This window comes from Falco punctatus, assembly GCF_963210335.1.
Source record: "Falco punctatus genome assembly, chromosome: 15".
In the NCBI taxonomy this organism is placed as follows: domain Eukaryota; kingdom Metazoa; phylum Chordata; class Aves; order Falconiformes; family Falconidae; genus Falco; species Falco punctatus.
The window spans coordinates 3,126,760-3,147,442 of record NC_137595.1 but is presented as its reverse complement, the minus strand read 5'-3'; the positions used below and the strand labels follow the sequence as shown (position 1 = coordinate 3,147,442).

Genomic DNA, 20,683 nt, shown 5'->3' with positions numbered 1-20,683 from the left:
TTATGACAATTAAACTGCAGTATTATAATCTAGTTTATGTGCACTGGACACATTGATATTTCATAAAAGTATGGAATTTATTAATAACTATGGTAATACTTTGCAAAAATGCAACATCATAATACAAATTAGAACATATTATCTGAAACACATAGATTCTTTTCTGTGACATTTTTCTCCCCCTTGTGCTCTTTCATTATAATTATCTTACCTTTCAGAAGGAAATTGTGTCACAATTTTTTCTTGTCTCCTTAGTCTATAATTTGGAACTTACCACAGTGCTTCAAAGCACTTCGTATCTATAATAGGAAGGTATACATTCAGTAGATATAGTGCTAAGATTAAACATTTTAACCTTATTTTAAAACTTGACATTTGCATTGTGTTTTTTTACTTCCAGAAGCTTTACTATTTCCATTGTAATTGATATATATATATATATAAAGGTAATGAAGCATAATTAAAATGTCTTGAATCGTATTTTATTGAAAAAGCCATGTGTTTCTGATTTCAGATAAGATTTAGAACATCATAGTCTTTCCTTTAAAAATCAGACTCAAAAAGACCGTAAGACCAGCCTCTGAAACATTGTTTAGAATATGGTATTTAAATAGATTTTAAAATTTATGTTTAAGTGTCAAGAGACTCAAATGACTGGACATCTGGTAAAAAGAACAGAGTTAGAGAAAAGCAGAAGATGCAGTTATATTCCTGCAGATACCTCCTCTGAAAACATGCAAAACATGTGGTTGGACTGGACCTTGAAATGACTACAGATAAAAGATGATCAAGAGAAGACCACAGACATAGTGTGTAGGCTTGTTGTTCATGGATCTCCAAAGGGTCACCGATTATGACAAGACCTGACTCACTATAGGCCAGGCTAAACCCGCACAGTATAGTAGTTTCTATTGTTGAATGGTTAGGATAATCAAGAATTCACTGGTGTCCTTATCTACTGCCTCAACATTTTTCAAGTAGCTTCTACGTTGTAGTTCTTGCTACAGGTCTCTGAACAAACTGTGTAAAGCCTTCTTGGTCTGCTTAATCCTAATGGAGGCAATGTGATTTAAACTGTGTAATATCCAAATACTCTCTCTAATTGGGTAAGCTTGAATAAGCCAGAACATTTTAATGTTTCTGTTTATGTATGTATACATTATCTATCTATATACAGAGAATGAGAATACAGTACCATGGTACAAGTATCTAAAACATGAGAAGATATGAGGAAAGTAAATATGAGGAAAGTGATTCAAGTGAATCAGCATAGGCATTTAAAAAAAGTCCAGCAACAAATCAAATACAGAAGTACCTCTATCAGGCTAATCACTGTGAAAAGTGTGCATTTTCTTAAAATGCACTTCAAAATTATATCTCAGCATACTATGTGATCACACAGTATGATCCAGCACATCATGACACATCATCAATGCAATTTTTGGTTAAGATCTGTAACAACATGAAATCTGCTGTTCAATTATGTAATTTGCTTATTGCCATAATAAAGTCAAGTATAAAGAAAGCGCACTTTTTTGCAAATAAAAATGGCTTGATCACAACACCTGGTCCCACGTGACTCTGGCCACTGGTCTGAGGCTTTCAACATACAGAAGGTTCACACTTCTGTATGTAATATACCCAAATATATTTTGAAAGATCACAACACTCTGAGTCTGCTGGCCATATTTAAGGAATACCTTAATTTCATTTTTCCCGTATTTTTTTTCTTTTTTCTTCCTTTTATTTTCTCTACCCCTTGAAGAGATTTCATTTAGTTTTTAGCATCTAAAACCTTAATATATTCCTCAGGTTTAGATCAGTAATTCAGCAAGTACTTGATTTTTTTCCTGTTTTTAAGTAGTCTAAATACCTATACCTTGCTATATATTATATCTGTACATTTCTGTTTAATAAATAACTATTTAGAACTAAACTAGAGGTGTGCAGCAGGGACTATAGAACAATAGTAGGCAAGAACAATGTTTTAAGATTTATTAAACAATATGCAGTCCAAACAAACTTTTGTATGTTCTAGATCAAAAAGATATAATTTAGATGTAACAGATAATTTGTTATATTGAAGTCATGTGATGTTACAAACAAAACAGGACTAACGATATATTGGGGATCAGCTGTTTTACATATTCTACCTTTTGCCTGGGATAATCTAAAACACTGAAACCTCCATTTGTCTGTTTAATGCCGATTCTCACAAAAGTTTTAAGAAGGAAAGTTTGAAGAGAAGGGGTTTCCTTTGAAAGGAGAATTTGTCTCATTTCAGCTGTAAAGTGGAGCATGGTCATTTACAGGTCTGAACCATCAATAGTTATTTCTGTGGAGGCAATGAACCACCAGTTTCAAAAACAGGAGAGACTGATCCTAACCTATGCTTAGAATAGTACTTCAGTTTATCTGAAAAAGAATGCTTTTACTACTTTTCCTTTCAACTTCAGCAGCATCCTTCTGAGCTGCTCATCACTGCTCTCCCACTGTACCTCTAATTCATATTTCCTGCTTAACCCCACATTCATTAAGAGTTCAGATCTAAACTCCCTGGAAGTGCATTTGCATTTTAATAAAATTCTCCATTTCAAAATGCGTTTAATGTTTTCCCATATTTTTTGAGCAAACCCGTAATATTACAGCAGCATGAAATAATGAAACCTTCTCATAAACAGACTAACATAAAATGGTGAATGTATTGCACCATCCATACACCATTTCTCCTCTGTCAAGCTAACATCTGTGCATATTTAATAGCTTCAATGTCAACACTCAGAAAAAACACCAGTAGGAAAATAAAGCTGTGGCAGCATTTCTTTTCCGATGCGCATGAAAGCAAGACCTGAGAGGATGAAGCAAGTTAGTCTATTTCGTGGCTTCTTTTCACATCACAAGATAAATTCTTTCCAATCACTTCAGTATTAAGTAAGGACTGATCTGCATATGGCTGTAATTAAACAACATATGTAAGCCAGACATCTGTGATGGCTTGACCTCCTCCATATGTGTATGAAAACAAGCTATGAGGTATATGCTGATTGGGGATATCATGATAAACAAACAAGACCAAAGGATGACTGGCAGATATTAGACCGTGGTCTGCTCACTTTTAAAAATGATTACCAAATATTGCCTGCATTAGTCATCACCATGCCTGCAATTGCTGTTTCCTACTGTGCGCCATGCTGCGTGCTACTGCCAATACATTATGTCTCTCACAAATAACAAAATTACACCCAAATTCTTCTTTAAATTTCCTGTTGCTAATTAAGGGAACTCCACTGACTTTATTTCAAGGGCAGAATGTCTCAAGCCTTTACTACGCATTTCCAGTACTCTCTGATATTCATTCATGTGCTGCATCCTTTTCAGCAATATCTAATAAAGCCATACACATGTAGTACACTGTTCAATAACCACAAACCTTTATTATTCGTTACTAAAACCTTGTGACCAATTAAACTTTGTTATTTTTTTCATAATAATCATAGGTGTGTGTAAAGAAACAACCATTCAATCATAGGAAGTCTCATTTTCTCATTTGAAAGTACCTATTAAAATGAATTATAAGACAGAAATGCAAGACTAGAGAGGATAAGAGATACAGTGCAAAACACAGAATTAAAATCTTAATCAGTGGTGAATTATTCAAAGTTCAGAGAATAAATGATAGGCTTGTCTTTTGGAAATAGAATGTCAACACTGACCATTTCACTTCAGTCTGACATTTAGCTTAGATTCTTGCAGTATTGATAGTTCCATGTAAAAATTATATCAATTCAGGAAAGATAAGTTACATATATTCACAACAATTCAGAGAGAACCATACAAAAATTAAACTAGTAAAGAGATTCTTTTGAATGGGCATTAATAAGAATATGAAAAAAGTTAATTTATCTATTTTTATTATGAATTTGCTGAAGGCTGCTCAAGAAACTCAGTCAACAACAATTACATGAATATGCATGTGCATACATATATGTATTTGCATGCATATGAATTTATCTATCACAGTAACTGATCACAGATAATTACTTAGGAATTCAGGCAGCTTATAGTAATTGATACTGTAACACAGAGCAGTGTGAAAAATAACTTACTGGGAATTTATGAAAGAAATTGCTCCTTGCGAATGAGAAAAGCAATTTTTCACAGGGAAAAAAATCATCATTCTTAACTTACACTGACGTACTCCCTCTATTTCCTTCGCACAGAGGATCTCTACAGTATAGTGCTTCCTACCAGTGCAATATAACATGCGTTGCATCATTCTTCATAGATTTCAAATCAGGATCCTAAATAAAAAATTAACTATTTTTTTCTGCAAGGGAAAGAAGATTTTTCAACTGAAACACATAAGCAATAAATCAGATGTGTTCCTTTCCAGAAAAAAAACAAGCAAACACCAAAAAAATCCAAGAAAACACTTACAGCCTTAGAAAAAAATAATAAAAGCTAATTTAAAATGCTCATAATATTGTTTCTACCTATTTTAAATACCATATAAGTAGTAGTGCAATTATTTTTCATTAAAAGACTACAAATTACCAATGTATTTCACATAGACCATTATAGAGACAACAATTTCTTTGATGTTTAAGACTTTGAACATGTGAGCAAGCCAAGAACATTTCTGTAAACAACTGAACTTTTAGGTTATTTTAAGTAATTTAAAATTTTACGTTAGTGGAATAATACTTTTTTAATTTAGTGGGGGAAAGTTAATGTCTTCCTGCAATAGTGTGTATTATTCTTCCCTTTTGTTCCAAAAATAGAAACTTGTACGCTCTTTAATCTAATATACCTTCCCCCTACTATTTAGTGTAATTACCTAGGTCTGAATCAATATTCCATTAGCTGGATTCAGTCAATGAACCATCTTTCACTGCCTGCATTATTCTAGTTCTAGGGTTTTCAGTGCTGGCATGCTGCAAGCATAAGCTATTGCAATACTAGCAAACCAGCAGTCACGCACAGGCTTTAAAATCGCAGCGTAATACCAGATCGTTTAGCAAGCAGCGGTGCTGAAAAGGGCTGATTTTCAATGGTCTGTGACCTGGTCATGCCCACACCCCCTCCTTCACAAACTCCCATGCCGTCTGCCTACAAATAGAGGCTGATAGCACAGGCTCGGGAGCCGGGGAGAGCCACACGTGAGCTGGCTGCAGAGGACACAGGCACAGACTCGCCACTGGCCACATGGCTAATGCCTCTCCCCAAGGATCAAGCACATTTCCTCCCAGAAAGTCACTACTTTAGGATACACCCCCCTAGTGAACTGCTGACTACCACAGCACTTGCAGGAATCCTTGTGGACTTAACTGCTCCATCAAGTTTGATTGACGTTGACTAAAACTTATTAGAGGTGCTACAGGGATGGACTGGTGCAGACATGGGTGACAGTCACAAAAATACCTCATCTGCTTTGAGAATTATTCTCACACCCAAACATGTATGGGAATTCAAACAGCTTTGGCAAAGACTTCTAATAAAGCATGCTAAGTCAAAATTACAAATTTCAGCTGGCTAATGGATTTAAATTATATATTAAAATGTTTAACGCAATAGTACAAAATTAAGTGTTATGTAGCAATACACCAAAAACATATGTTAGTTTCTGACCGAAAGCATAAAAGCCCGCTGTGCTGCAATCGTGATTTGAGAAAAACTAAGTTTTCCTTCCCTAAAAACTGCTTGAAGTGTTATTTCCATGTTTGCAATAAACTATCAGAATGGAAGAGATACCACTGAGCACTCCAGAATTTAGAATTTAATTAATTTAACTCTTGTACAAAAGGATAGTGTTCTAGTGGTGTTTTTATGAACAACATGTCTTACTAGATTTATAAGTTTGGCCAGTGTTACAAAACCAGAGTGATCTAAAAAATAACCTGATTTGCACCAGTTCCCACACTAAAATTTCAAGCTTCATCCCTTCAAGGTGGTCAACACTTGACTCTTATTTCTGTACTTAGTCTTGCAAAAAATTAAACACTCGCTTTCCTCAAGGCCCTGTGACATAAATGCATTCTCAGCTCAAAGTCCTACCCCCCGCCCCCCCCCCCCCCCCTATCATCCAGAAATGGAAAAATAAAGGTGTAATGCACTATTTTATCTCAAAGAGATTAATGTTTGTGGCAGCATTCATGAGGATCTCTCACAAGATAGTGGAAAGCATTAATCACATACACTCTAATGTCATCAAAAGCAATGCAGAAGTCTAGCACCACATTTTATCATGAGGTAAGAGGTGACAGGACACAAATATCACAAGCATCTTTCTTTTTATTTCCTTTAGTGTAGAAAAAAAAAGATGGAAAAGAAAACGTTAGTCCTCTGCTGCACAATTTATTCAATGTGTCACTAGCTATTCCATGTACTTCACATTGAAGTTTTAGGGAAAGCAATAATTCATATAAACTAATTGGATATGCCAATTCTAATTAGTCTAGAAAGACTAGGTAGATATCCTTAGGAGACCACAGGATATCTAGACACTGCTGCAGACAAATCAAGTATCCGAATCTTGGCTAGTCTGTGGCTTGGGACACAAGACACCTTACACAGAGCAATTCAGAACATTGGAGCAAGGCAACAGGGGCATGAGGTTAAAAAGAAGCTGCCTCTCCTGCTGTCCGGTTTTGGCAGACTTGAATACTGTGCAATAAAGGATGCCTTCTGAAATGCAAAGAAATCAAAGCAATAAGCCACAGACATTCACTTAACACTGTAACATGCAATGTTCAACACAAACAACCATGAAGTGAAACAGTGTTACTATATAGCTTGTTCTTTTATCACTATGCAAGGGAAATGTCCATTTCTGTATCCCTAGCAGTAACTGTGATCACTACCATCAGCCTTGAAGAAAGTGAATATCCAGAAGAGCTGAAATTACCAAAAACCCCAAAACAAAACCCTGTTGGCTTCCAGATCTAAACCTCAAAAGAAATCTCTGATGTCAGAAATGAACGTACAATCAGGGGCAGAAGATTGCACACAAATTACAATGTATACCAACACTATTTGGATTGCATTTCAGCCAGTACTTTCCCTCCTGCCCTGCTCAACAGCATCGGACATGTGGTTTTCCAGCACCATATCATTAGCCTACTTAATCATTTACATAAATTTCTGCTACTGCATTGGCATCATAAGTAGCCACACAATTTAATTGTACATATAGTGTGCTGTTCTCCATCAGTGAGCGACAGTAACTCATAATATGAAAAGGAATAAAACATTCATTGACAGAATACCACTGAGTTTACCCAGACACATAACCATAGATAAGATACAGTAATGGATTATAATAAATTGATTCTTTTATAAATTTATAAATGGAAATAAGTACATTTATTTTTCAGAAGCATGCAGTAGGGTCCTGTAGTAGCCTATTACCAGCCTAGCCCACAATGCATTAGGATCCTAATACTCATGGCTACTTAAACAGACACATTTTCAGAAGAAAATTACAAGCTTTGGAGCAGATTTAACAGTTTGAATAGAACATGTTTCTCCTTATTTTGTGAAAAAAAAAAAAATTGTCATGCGACAAGAGGAAATCTTTCAACGATGTCAAAAGACAGGGAAAACAAGTCTGTTTTCTCTCATTAGTCTGTTTACATTGTCTTGCTCTACAGGCAACTGATATTCATAAATTCAAGGTATAAAAATAGGAGTCAATACAGCACATTTGTATTTTTCCTGAACTTTTTTTAAAATAATCCCAGGCTTAAGTAGGAAGAATACAGAAATACTTACAACCTGAAGTAATTTATCTGATGTTTGATAGCCTAATACCACTAAAACTGGATGCAGTACTTGTGGAAAAGAATTAGATGTGGTCTACTGGAATCCACCTGACCTGCAGCCCACTTGCTGCTACTCTCTTCCCCTCTCAGACTGTATGCAGGTAGCTGAAATTTGAGTAAAATGCAGCTAACCTCCATTCTCAATTTCTATTATATACACCTCATGTTCTGACAACACATTGGAATACCTGAACAGGACCATTTCCAGTCTGTGTTTGACTCCACAATATGCAGATGTCACATAACCAGAGGGTTCTGTGCATTCATCAGAAGTTATGTGCTCTCGTCTGCTGAGGCATGATTGCTGTACGTGAATGACAAATTCATAATGGACAAAGTTTTCAAAAGAGCCCAAGCTTGTTTCTAGTGCAACTTAACACACAAAACACCAATTCATAAGTCACTTAGATTCTAAATTCCCTTTAAAACAATCCTGTGCTTGGGTACCTCTGAAAATTTTACTTACTAAACATCTGTATACTACTTTTGGTGGTACTGCTGCAGTATTCCAAAACATTCTTACTGTGCAAACAATAGCTTTGGAAACCATGTGTTACTATGGAACAACTGGTGTAGAGGTAGCAGTCCTTGGAGAGAAAACTGACATGACATCAAGAAAAACCACCCTCTACTTTCTTCTCTATGTCAGCTCACATAGCTGCTGTTACATCTGGTAAGGGAACAGTGGATGATTTCACAGTGAAAGATTTTCATTTGTGCAAGGTAGTCTACACAAATAGTTAATAATTACATTCAAGGTTCTCCTCTTCCAACTTAGCAAGACCCTGAGTTTCTTACTTCTTGCCAGTAAGACAAAACTATTACACACACACACACATGTAAAATACCTCTAAACAAAAGTCCTTTAGGCTACTGCAAACTGTTTGTGCAAACTTAATAATCTTCCTTCAACATCCTGATCCTTAAATATTTTTAAAAATGCAAAAATTGGCAACAGACTTTAAAATGAGGAAAAAAGCCCCAACTGAAAATCCTTAAAATAATTTATTTTTCCAAATTGCATGATTTGAAAACCTAAAAAAGAATGAAGCGGCTAATTAGACTAAGCAAAAGATGATACATCCTTTCTAATATGTGAAATAATTAAATAACCCATTCAATAGTATTAATTCAATGGTTTGGCACAGCATAATAGATAGCAATGGACTGCCAGAAATTGAACTTCATTTCCAGTTGAGATTAATAAAGCTCTCTGGATGTATATATGTTTGTATAGACAAAAATAATGTGTGTGCCAGGTTCCTCATTATACTGAGGAGATGGAGTATCACTTCGTCTCTCACTAAGAGAGATGACATTTCCTTTCAAAGAAAGATTTATTTCTGTCTATTTAAGCATCAATATATTTATATTATGAAGATTTTAGACTAGGTAATTACCTTTGAATAAACTCTGAAATATGGGGGGAAAATAAGTATCTGACATATCAAATGACTTGTTAAAAATGAAACTTGATTATATATCAGATATATCAGGTGAAGTAAAAAATACTTCCCAGTATGCTCATAGTATTGACAATCCAAAAAGTGTATCAGCAGAACAAAAGATTAAAAAGAACTCAAGAGAGATCATTGTAGGTATGGCCATTAAGAATTAGTATTAATTTAAGCAAAACTTGAATAATTTTAATTCAGAAGAAACAATCTTATCAACAGATATAGACACAGGTAAGAAAGACTGGCTGCTTCATCTTCAGCATGGCATACTTCAAAATAAATTATTGCAAATGGCTCCCATCCAACCAACAAAATACTATTACTGTCATAATTTTGTAAAAGGGAGGCCTAAAAAAGAAATACATTAGAAAAAAGTTTGGAAAAAAAAGCATGTTTTTTTAGTAGCTGTGTCCTAAACATTGCTTAAAAAAAGTAGTAAATATGCAAGCAAATTAAATTCACGCCAGTTATAAACACGTTGATCCACAGGTGACTTCATTTTGCCTTCCAGCAGAAAACCCATCATGCTTGGATTGCTAGCTTTTGCAGAAACTGCACAGAGAAATTTTCTAATCTTTATTTCTCCTTGAATGCTATCACAGTACAGTGCGTAATTTCACTAGCTGAATGCCTATGAATTAACAGTACTTTTAATTACTTCAGATACAATCTATATTTGAGCATACTTTTCATTTTATGTTCATTTGTCTTCCATTCATTTTCAAAGTCTTTCTTCCTACTAGACTGTTTATATTTTAATTTGTGTAGCTTTAACAATATACTAACTCCAGTACTGTCCTAATTAAATTAAATTTACTTGCATAGATTTGAACAGCAACCCATGCTGACCTCAAAAGTACTCTTTTTTTTCTTCTTTCCAATGTATTTTACTGTCTATCAAAGAATTATTTTCCCCAGGCCCTACTACTACTTCAGAGTCAGCCTTTGTGCAACTAGTCCTCCAATACGTATCCAGATTAGTATTTCAGCTTTAATAAAATTACAGTCCAATTCCTAAATGGCCTGCACTTTTTAGTCCACAGATGTTATTTAGGTCACTTCAAATAAATAATTACAGAACAGTTTCTGACCACACTAGTAAAAAAGGACTTTGATGTTTAAGATAGGATTTTTTTTTCCCCACAGCCATCATTCCACATTTTCTTCATAATTAAAACGCTGCTCAATAAGGTCTTTCTAGAATGGTCAAAGAATCAAAGCTGGAAAAATAGCCAACCTATGACTGTTCCTTTCACAGCACATAAATTTAGACTTGAGCAAACCCAAGAAAGTGCCAGAAGTTCTTCTCCTACTCTGAGACATACTGTCACCTTTTACACTTACATTTTACCCTTTCATAAACCAGATTATTCTAGCATTTTATATTATTTAATTTTTATGGCAAACCATATATACTTCTATATCACTGTATTGTCATTTCCTTTATGTGCATGCGTATTAAATGCTTTTATTTTTCCCTGTTCCAATTTCTTAGGTCTCCCTCTTTCCTACTGCAGGTCACCTTCTTCCTGTGTAGAGTCTTTTCTAGATAGGATTCTCATACGTCATCCCTTGTTAAAGAAAGCTCTGAATTCAGCTTTCTTTCGGAAGAAAAATTATGATCTGTGATTGTACATATTAGTAATAGCTTTTCCAAATTTATTTGGAAATAATATGATGGTTTGAATGAATTAACCAAGACACAATATTAGTTTGGGGTGGGTTTTTTATGTTTATTTGTGACGTGGATATAAAACCATATTGAGGGCAAACGTGTAATAGTAAGCCTTCCCTGCCTTTATTAATTTGCATTTGAGAGTCTAGCTAATAGGTGGTTTAGGACAAGGAAGAAGAAACACAGCAGGTAGCTCCTTTATTTTTTGTTTTCTTTTGCACTTAGAAACCCTCATGGGCCAGCACTTAGTTACGTATATGCTGTATAATGGTTTGCACCACTATGATAGAAGCAGAGGCGTTACTTTTTGATGTGTAATCCCAAACAACTACTCCTCCCCCAGCCCCAAAAGCCAGTGGGCTGATGGCCAGGCCCTGGGGGAGCACATATGGAAAACATGGCATTGCAACATGCCCTTTGAGTGTGTTCCAAGAGCTTGAGCGAAGGCAATTTCTCTTGGTTTCCTGAAGCAACATAGCTGTTCTGCAGCTAAACTCATGACCAACATGCAGCTGAATTCCTGATGCATCACTGAGCCTAAGCTTACCTGAGAGATTTCTACAGTACATTAGAGATGCTTCTGTTTAAAGCGTTGCACAACCCGTGTAGCTAAGATGGAGTGGAACATCCTGCTAATACTGCCTGAAAGAAATAGGTCATGTAACTTGGACACTGCCAATTGCCAAACAGAAATCAATTAAGAAAACCATGTAAGGAAAAAAAATAAAATCAATGTTCATTGACATGGCCCAGCGAGTGGGTGACACGCAGAGTACAAAGTGGCACTGACACATATTGATATAAACAGGAGTGCAGCTTTCTGTGATCCAGATAGGAAGGAAACGCAGTGTATATAGCGTTGTAGATGCTCTGCCAGCACGGGATGGGGAACCATGTCATGCTGAATGGGGCAAATGGAGGGACAGAGGGAGGGAAACTATTGCTCCTGCTGTTACCACCCCTCCACATGTGGAATTTTAGAACAGACTGTTTGAATTGATGTTTCCTCTCATTTTTTCTCACAACAAGCTTAGAAATTTTTTTTTAAAGTTTATGTATATATGAATCTACAAACACACTTACTTTGTACTCTATACACCCTCTCCATATATACAAATGCACACACAATGCATTAATGTATTGACATCTTACTGACTGGGGCTGTATTCCAGCTGCCCATAAACTGTATTAAGTTTGCTTGTAACGTAACTCAGGATAAAATAATGTAACTCAGGGTAAAATTACATGCTCTTAAGACATTCAGATTAAAACTATTTTATGTGGTAGTTTCTATTTAGTGGCATAAAGAAAACACAGATAACCCTATAACCCCCCTGTTTTGTTTTTTTTTAGTTAGTTTTGAAATGTCTTTCTTTTGGGTTTTTTTAGACTGCTAGCCTAAAAATTCATTACATTATGAACTCCAATTCACAATTTTCACCAATCACTTAACCAGTCATCAGATTTTAGTGCAACAATCCATAAATGTTTCAAGATTCAGCACAGAATACAAATACAATTGTAGCATTTCAGAAGTGTACTCCAGTTGTTAATAAAGGCAGCATCAGATCTCCTACCGTTCAATTACTGTCATTACTTTAAAATATTAAAGAGAAATTCTTAATGATTTTTGGTTACATAGATCAAAATTCCTATAAATTACTACAGATTACAATTTTACTTAGTCTTGTAAAAGTTTTAGTTGTGATCCTGTCTCATTAAGAAGCTGCAAGAATTGAAGAATATGATGTGCATAGAAGCAAGGCAGAAATGTCAGAAGCAAGAGAATATCCCCAAGAGCAGAGCCGCAGGCAGCAGACTCACTCAGCAGAAAGTATATGGAATAAGCAGGGAGATAAAAATTTGGGGGTGGGAGGTGGGGGGGTGCAGCAGGCATTTTAGAGACAAAGTGAAAAAGGAAGGGTAAGGGTTTACAGGCAGGAGCCTAAATAAATGATACCAGGAGCTGGAAAATCCCCATCATGCTTTAAAAGAAAAAATAGGGTCATGAGACAGCACAGTAAGAGATGAGCTGCACTACTGACTAGCAGCAGGGCCAGCATTTAAGAGGTACAGTTTCTTTGTTTAAAAAACCAAAAAATAATAAAGTCAGCAAGTGCCCATCAAGAGGACTCACTTGATTGATTGAAAGGCATTCAGCTCTCAGAGGGAACTTCTTGGGTCTACTGTTTCTGACCAGTGTCAGGGCACACAGCACTGCATTGTTCTTTAGGTAACAAAGTTACCTTTTTAAAAAAACTTTTATACTTTTATAAATTACTTTTATATATTTAATATATATTTTTTAAATTTTGTATAAATATATATAATTTATAAATTTTAAATACTTTTATATATTACTTTTATAAAAAAACTGTAGGGTAGTTTGGTGCCTTTCATGCAGAAAACAATCTTTCAGAGGAAAACCACTTGAGTTCTGTGTTAAAAGTTTCCAAAACACAACAGTCTGTTGGGTTATGCAGTATGTACCTGTTTACAGGTATGGCTGCATCAAGGCCAAAAGCATTTCTCTAATTTGACATACATGTTATTTAGTTTGTAAGAGTAGAACTCAAGCTACATTAAGTATATTTTGTAATTAGAGGTACTTGCAAGAAGTATACGCATAATAAGAGGCACTTTGTACTCCTTTTTTTCTTAGCAAGTGCATTTTCCCCCACTTTTTTTCTTTTTTACTGCTAAGTGCCAGTTTCCCAATTGGAGAGACTTTACCTTACCAAATTCCCACAGGATAACCTAGTTTATGCAAAAACAGAACTCCTGATAAAGTAGTAAAATAGTGGGACTATCATATGTAATTTTACTATTTTATTTTTTTGGATTTCCAATATCCTTTCACCTGTTCACTTACACAAATAAGTTATTTTTTCTTTAGAATTAAGCTAATACATTGCATTTTATTAGCTGGTAGAAATTAAACAACAGAGGAAAAAAGAGTTTTCTGACATCCAATACTTAAGATGCTAACTGAATTAACCTGTTACATGAAAAAGGCATCCTTCCGAATGCTTTCAGGTTGCTAAAAACACGAAACTTTAAATTGACACACGTCTGTACTTCAGATAAAGTCATTTTTATCATTCTAGTCTTGTCTTAAAGCTCACTTTAAACAATCTTCCAGCCTAATTAGCATTACTTTCTGGCTCCTTAGTACCATCCTTTTGAATGTTGGCATGGTTAGACCACTCAGGTCTACTTGGTTTAGTATAGTGTGGCAAATGTCAGTGAAATACAAGAGCATATGGCATATAATTAAAGAACCATATGGATGCCAGTAGTGATAGTCAACAGTATTTGACTGCAAGACCGAGAAAGTTAGAGGAAGAGTGATAAAAGATCCTAATACATAATCATAAACTGGATATATATAGTTTCTTTACAGCGGAAAGAACCTGCCACGTCTGTCCTTTAATGAAGCAAAGCCAGTATGTCTGTACCAGCATATGGCTGTAGGGTGCAGTCTAAATTATTTTAATTTTGGTTTGGAAATTCATAAACCCAGATTACGATGAGTGATGCAAGAAATCACTTACCAATGCACACAGCAGATCAACCGCTTCCAATATCAGTTCTTGGTGGCCAATGCGAGTGACTCCCAGTTCCTCAAGCTCTTGATGAGTGATGTGTAGCAGCTGCTCACCATTGATCTTTTCTCTCTCAAAATTTTTTATGTATTGTTGGAGGCAATCATCGAGGCCTATTTAAAAAAAGCCAACAACACATATTCAGAGAATGGAGACAAACAATAATAATTTGGTAATTCACAAATACAGAAATTTCTTGGAAGTCCAAGCACAATACCTTGTCTGGATCTACTATGGAAAATGTGCAAACAAATGATAATTTACCTTACATAGTATAGTGCATACTAATAAAAGAGAAAAGTTTATATTACTGACATTGTTTTCAACATTCTTAAATATTTTAATACTAATTTTAAAGCTTCATGGTACTTACTAGGGAGATGGGGGAAGGACAAAGAAGCACAGAGAATGACATGACAGGAAACCTTTTTCTTACGATGTCATGAAGACTTAAATATGCTTAGCTTATGATAAGGAGATTATTCTTCCTGGTATTGGACTCCAAAGTCACACAGCGTGGCTATTACTGATGAGGAAGAGTGGTTTTCAGGCTCAGTGACCACCCACACTAACTCTGCTATGTCCAGTGCCAATTTTTTTTTTCGAAGTCAAACTATCCAACTTTCTGAGTTTTGTTATAAACCTTCGATTAATAATACAGTTTTGCTCACGTACAAAGAATTATTCCATTTCACCCTGAAACTTGGTAAGGTAAGAATGACAGATTTGGTACCTGCCACATTGTTTCTCAGGCCAGAGAAGGGACTGATTAGCAACACAAGTTGAAATATTTTTCCTTCCTGCAAGTCTGTTTCAGAACCACACATGCTTGAAGTTTCCAGATAGAACAATTAGCTGAACACAAAACTATTGAAAGCAAAGTTATGCAGAGTTCCCTGAAGGAAATCTGTCTAGAATTGTACAACACTCAATGAAAACCTGATATGCATATAATTTTCTGGAGACCTAAAAAAAGCATTGTCAATACTACCATCTACTAAGTAGAGAAAGTAGAACACTTTGATTCTCAACTGTTTGTCCTACAATGAAGCAAGTAACTCCAAGATCCGTAAAAAGTACAGATATCCAGAAACCACAGAAACAACCAACTTGAGAAGTGAAGGAAGACAACTTTGATATAGCATAATTTCTACATGTAGCTTTCTATTAAATACACATGAAGTTATCAGTATGGTTGAATTAAGGAGAAAATGTGTACACAAGCACTAAATCACCACGTCTATAAAGACAAGGAAAGCAGTAGGCATATGAACAATATTGTTCTCATTTGTCTGTTTAAAAGTTCTCACATATGCAATATAAACAGAAATAAAACTAAAATATTGTCTTAATTTGCTGAATTAGTAATGTAAGGAATCATAATTCTATCATGTACGTTAGTATTTTTTTTTTTGAAAGAGAAATTTATAGTTATTTTAACAGGTATTGAACCACAAAGGTCCTTCTAAGAACCAGGTGATACAATTTGGCAGTGAAGAACAAAACTATATTCCTCTCAAGCAGTACAGGAACCCTAAATGAATTAAACAAGAGCATGAAGGAAGTTCACCGAGAACATGTTACAAAACTATGTTGTTGTCTATTATTTCTTTTACAAGCATACCTTCCTATATTAAATTATGTAATTCAATCTAATAAAACTGGTCTATTTCATTGTAATAGAAAATATTAGCTAAACACATTACTAACACATGATATCCCAGCCTGACCCCAGTTAGTGTCCAGAGATGATTTTCTAAAAGTTACATGAGGACCTGGTCAGAATAACCAAACCAGCGGCTGGGGAAGTGAAAGCATGTGGAAACCAAAGTCAGAAAATGTGAAATTTAAAACTATCCTGTGGACAAAAATGGCTCATATTGTCCATGTTTTTCTATTCCCAGGGTTTTGAACAAAGTATCTGACAGAGATCTGACACCTTATATTTGGCATGCTGTATATTACCACATTAAATCTCAATTAATCCAACATAACTCAGTTGAGACACAAGAACCACGACAACATAAGAATTGAATAAACCAAAACAATGCATTTGTCTTCTGTTCCACAAATACAAGGGGATATATTGTATTACCTTCAATTAACCTCTTTCAAAGTTATTCAATTATATACTCTGTATACTGATAGTCCTAAATTATGTTATAGTGCTCATCTATCATTGACCAAGTGACATGCACAGACTTCTACATATATCCCATATATACATTGTATCCCATACAAAACGTCATATTTCATGTTGTTTATTCATAAGCATGAGGTGGTTTAGGTTTTGGGTTGTTTTTGTGGGTTTTTTTACCAGCAGTCTGCAACTAATACCTAAGCCTTTTCTCTCTTCTGTGATGGTCTGCAAACAGGAGACTATTTCTCTGGGCCTATTAATGTTTCTAAATGATTTAATGAATGACTTTATGTAAGTATATTTCAGTCTGGAATGGTTGAAAACTGGTCACTGCAAGTTCTGCATTCATTATTTAACATCTTAAATTCAGAGCCATTACACATTTCTGTTCCATGCTTGCTCAAGAACAATTATTAGAAACAATTTCAGAACAAATTCCAAAACCCATGTGTTCCAGATTTGCTTTTTTGCCTAAAACTTATCAGAAGTCGTCACTGAAACTGATAACAGAAATGAAATTATTTTGAACAAAACTGAAGCAAATTAATTTAAAAATTTAGTATCAGTGGCCACAAATAAGCATTTGTACTATTCAAAAAGATTTAGAAAATGCCACATGAACATGACAACCTATGAAAACAGTGCAGCCAGATGTATTAAATGTGCCTTTGTGCCAGAGAGAATGTATGACAGAAGAGCAAAATATGAAATTTGTATTATTCATACTGCTCTATAATAGCTCCCCAGGGCATCTTTAGAAGACGTTTACTTAATGGTGCAAACAGTATGGCAGTTGACAACAGAATACAGAAATATATCATTAAAGGACCAGGCTGTCTCCTAGCATGACACCACCTGATAAATAAACAGACAAAAAAAAGAAGCATTTGTCCGTTGCTCTCTGTTTGTTTGTCTATCTCGGAGCTAGGTATTGTACTCCATTGTTCCTTTCTCGCGATACACAAATTTGTGTTTGCTAAGTGTGAGCTGTTACAGAGCAAGAATTTAGCTATCAGTAGTTTCATGCTTTATTATCATGGCTATAACTGTTTTTAGCATGAAAATATCAAAGATGCAATTAGAAAGAGTACAGAATGAGATCATTTTGACTCACCACAAGCTAAATGGAGTATTTATTTCCTCAAGCCACTTAGGCATCATTACTGCAATCTTTATGCAATTTTCTCAATATAATTTCTGTTTACAGATAAGACAAACTAGTTAAGATTCATAAATGCAGAGAAGTAGTGGGCATTAACTCTGTTCTATACGTAGGTAAATAAAATTAAACCACAATCTCCTAGTTACACAGGATCAGTGTCAGGCAAGAAACAGGCTTGCAGTTCTATTTCTGCACAATCTTACTTTTTTGGGGTACAGTTTGTAACTAATATATCCTTCATAGTGCAACGAATTAATTCAAGGAACAGGGTTTCAACATCTATGCTTTCTTTTAAAGCTGAGACTTAACATCCATGATGAAAAACCTGCCCTATTGTCACTTTTGATTCTTAAGTAAAAGAAAGCTTATTCCATCCACATGGACTAGGAACACTTTATTTCTGCATTCAAAGAGCAGAGGAAACCCAAGCATCTCCGATCTGTTGACTGCAAGCTATGATTGTGTAAATAAGTCATGTAGTAAATTGCCTAAATCAAGGAAACATGAAAAAGAAAGGAGGCAGAAAAAAGGTGAGGAGAAAGGGCGGGAAAAGAAAAGCGAGTTGGCTTTAAAAAGCTTATTTTCAGAACTGCATAATTAAGAAAAAAAGAATCTTTGAAACAGCAAAGCAAACCAACAAGTTCTAAAAAAAATTCTCTGTAGAGCTAGCTAAAATAAGGTTTAAGCATTGACTCAGAGCCAGCATTATAAAAGAGATGCTACATATTGTGGGCTATAAGGCTCAGGAGATTAAAATGAATCTTTCCACTGATGTCAACAAACGTCAGGTTTGTCTCACATTAATAACACAGACATAGCTGCCGTGTTATGTAAAGATCTGTCCCTTCCTCTCTCACGTTAGATATTGAAAGGAAATTACTATAAAAATAAATGAAGGAAAAGCACAATTTGTTGCCTTCTATGTAGGAAGTCAAATTTTGCAGACAGGGCAGCTCTCACAGAGGAGAAATGTGGTGACAATAACTTTGTCAAGTGTGATCCATTTACAAAAGAAGAGTAATTTCTAAGTTTAAAAGTCCGTAATTTCCAGTTCTTCATAAATGCCTCAATAAATCACATTTATTCACTTCTTTTTTTTCATATATTGTAATGGATTTTTGTTACTTATTGTAAATTATGCTTGCTTCGTAATCTATCCTAAAAATTCCTGACCAAATGATGGTTTTGTTCATGCTACATCATTATTCCCAGAGGAAAGCATATAGCAGCCAGCTGGAACAACAGAACACCGGCTGTGAAATGGAGGGGTTATGGGGAGGGTAGCAGGAAAGGTCCTTGCCAGTTCAGCTTGTCACAAACATGACTGTTCTCTCAAGGCGATTCTTCACACAGAAGAGGGTATGCAAAACTATATGCTCTGTTACAAAAACACAACATTGCTCATTCTGCTTTTAGGGCCTAGGATGAAAGAGAAGGAAACCAGCTCAGTGGAAATGCATTTACCACTCCTGCCTTCTGCAGTTTAGCACTGATGCAAGTGTTGTGGTCCAGTTATAGCCAGTTTGGCAAGGAAGTCAAAACTACTTTGATTAAGGGTCTGAGAAAGTATTTAACATTTTTCATAATTAAAATAATTTTGGAAAGACAAAGCACATAGCAGAATACTAAAATTACAATTGCACAAAGGGTTATACAAACCACAACTGTGAGGAATAGATGTGTCTGTGGAATCTGGGTCTAAAGGATAAAACCTGAAAGTCAATGGAATGATCTCAGTTTGGTCAGAAGGATTACACTTTGGTCTGCCAAGAGCAAGTTAATATTCCTATTAACGAATCTCATTTGACTAGTAAAAGCTATACAACAATCACATCTCTGTTGCTGCAGAATGGTGACTTGTGAAAAATCAATAAATCAAAGAGAAATGGGACAAAACCAATTTTCAGATGTTGTTGTGCTAGATGTCAGAGGAAATCCACTAACACTGCAGTGTCCTTCGGTGAAGCTAAATGCCAAAGCTGACTGCGTCTGTGTGTGAGAGCAGGTACCTTGTAGAATATGACCACAGCGCACAACAGGAGCATGCCTGCACCAGGAGCATGAGCTGAGTTGTGATCATCTAATAATTCAAAAGAAAACTGACTGTACTGAAACTAAGGGTGACAAGGATAAAAAACCAAAAATACCAAAAACAAAACAAACAACAAACCAGAACGCTGCAAAGAAGGGAACAGAAAAAATAAAAGACAACCAGAAACTGCATGCTTTGAGAAAAGGCATGCAGAGGAAGACTGCTGAAGTAGATTTGGAACTTTAAGAAAAAGAAACACATTGTTTGATTCCTGCTGGTTTCTGCAAGTGACCTTGCACATGACCTCCAGATAAACAGGACTGCACCTGAGACACCTTGCCTGATTCCCCCAATGGCTTCTCTTCCTAGGCAAAGCAACCTGAAAGTCCTGAGAATTAGCTATTCATTATTAGAAAACACCTGAAGGAGACTTAATTTCTGTGCTTGAAATTATCTGATTAATTCAGAAAGGCAGCACAAACTTCTGCCCTGTCACAATCTTCAGCTTACATATGCAGATCTGCTTAAATATGTCCAGTTTAACAGCATCTACAGGCTTAGTCCAAGTAGTTACAGAAAGTGAAAAAGTTAGTTTTGTTTTGTTGTTTGTTTTGGTGGGGATCTTTTTGGTTGTAGGGTTTTTGTTTGGGTTTTTTTTGTTTAGAAATGGTATTTTCTATATAAAGCAATATTTACCAGCTAGCTAGAAAGATCTGGAAGCCATTGACTGGTTGGCTAACAAAGTAGTTGGAAATTGTATGTCTTCTCCCAAGTGTAATTTTATTGAATACA

At 35.4% G+C, this 20,683-nt stretch overlaps 1 protein-coding gene across 3 annotated transcripts in view; it reads right to left on the bottom strand.

The window, feature by feature from the left end:
* The window catches only part of LOC308053679 (connector enhancer of kinase suppressor of ras 2-like), a 212,566-nt gene that overhangs the window by 125,239 nt on the left and 66,644 nt on the right, over positions 1 to 20,683 (bottom strand). For all 3 annotated transcript variants that reach the window (XM_080365216.1, XM_080365214.1, XM_080365215.1), the window contains exon 2: positions 14,507 to 14,670. In XM_080365216.1, coding sequence (XP_080221342.1) covers positions 14,507 to 14,670 — 164 coding nt within the window. The remainder of the gene's footprint in view (positions 1 to 14,506; positions 14,671 to 20,683) is intronic.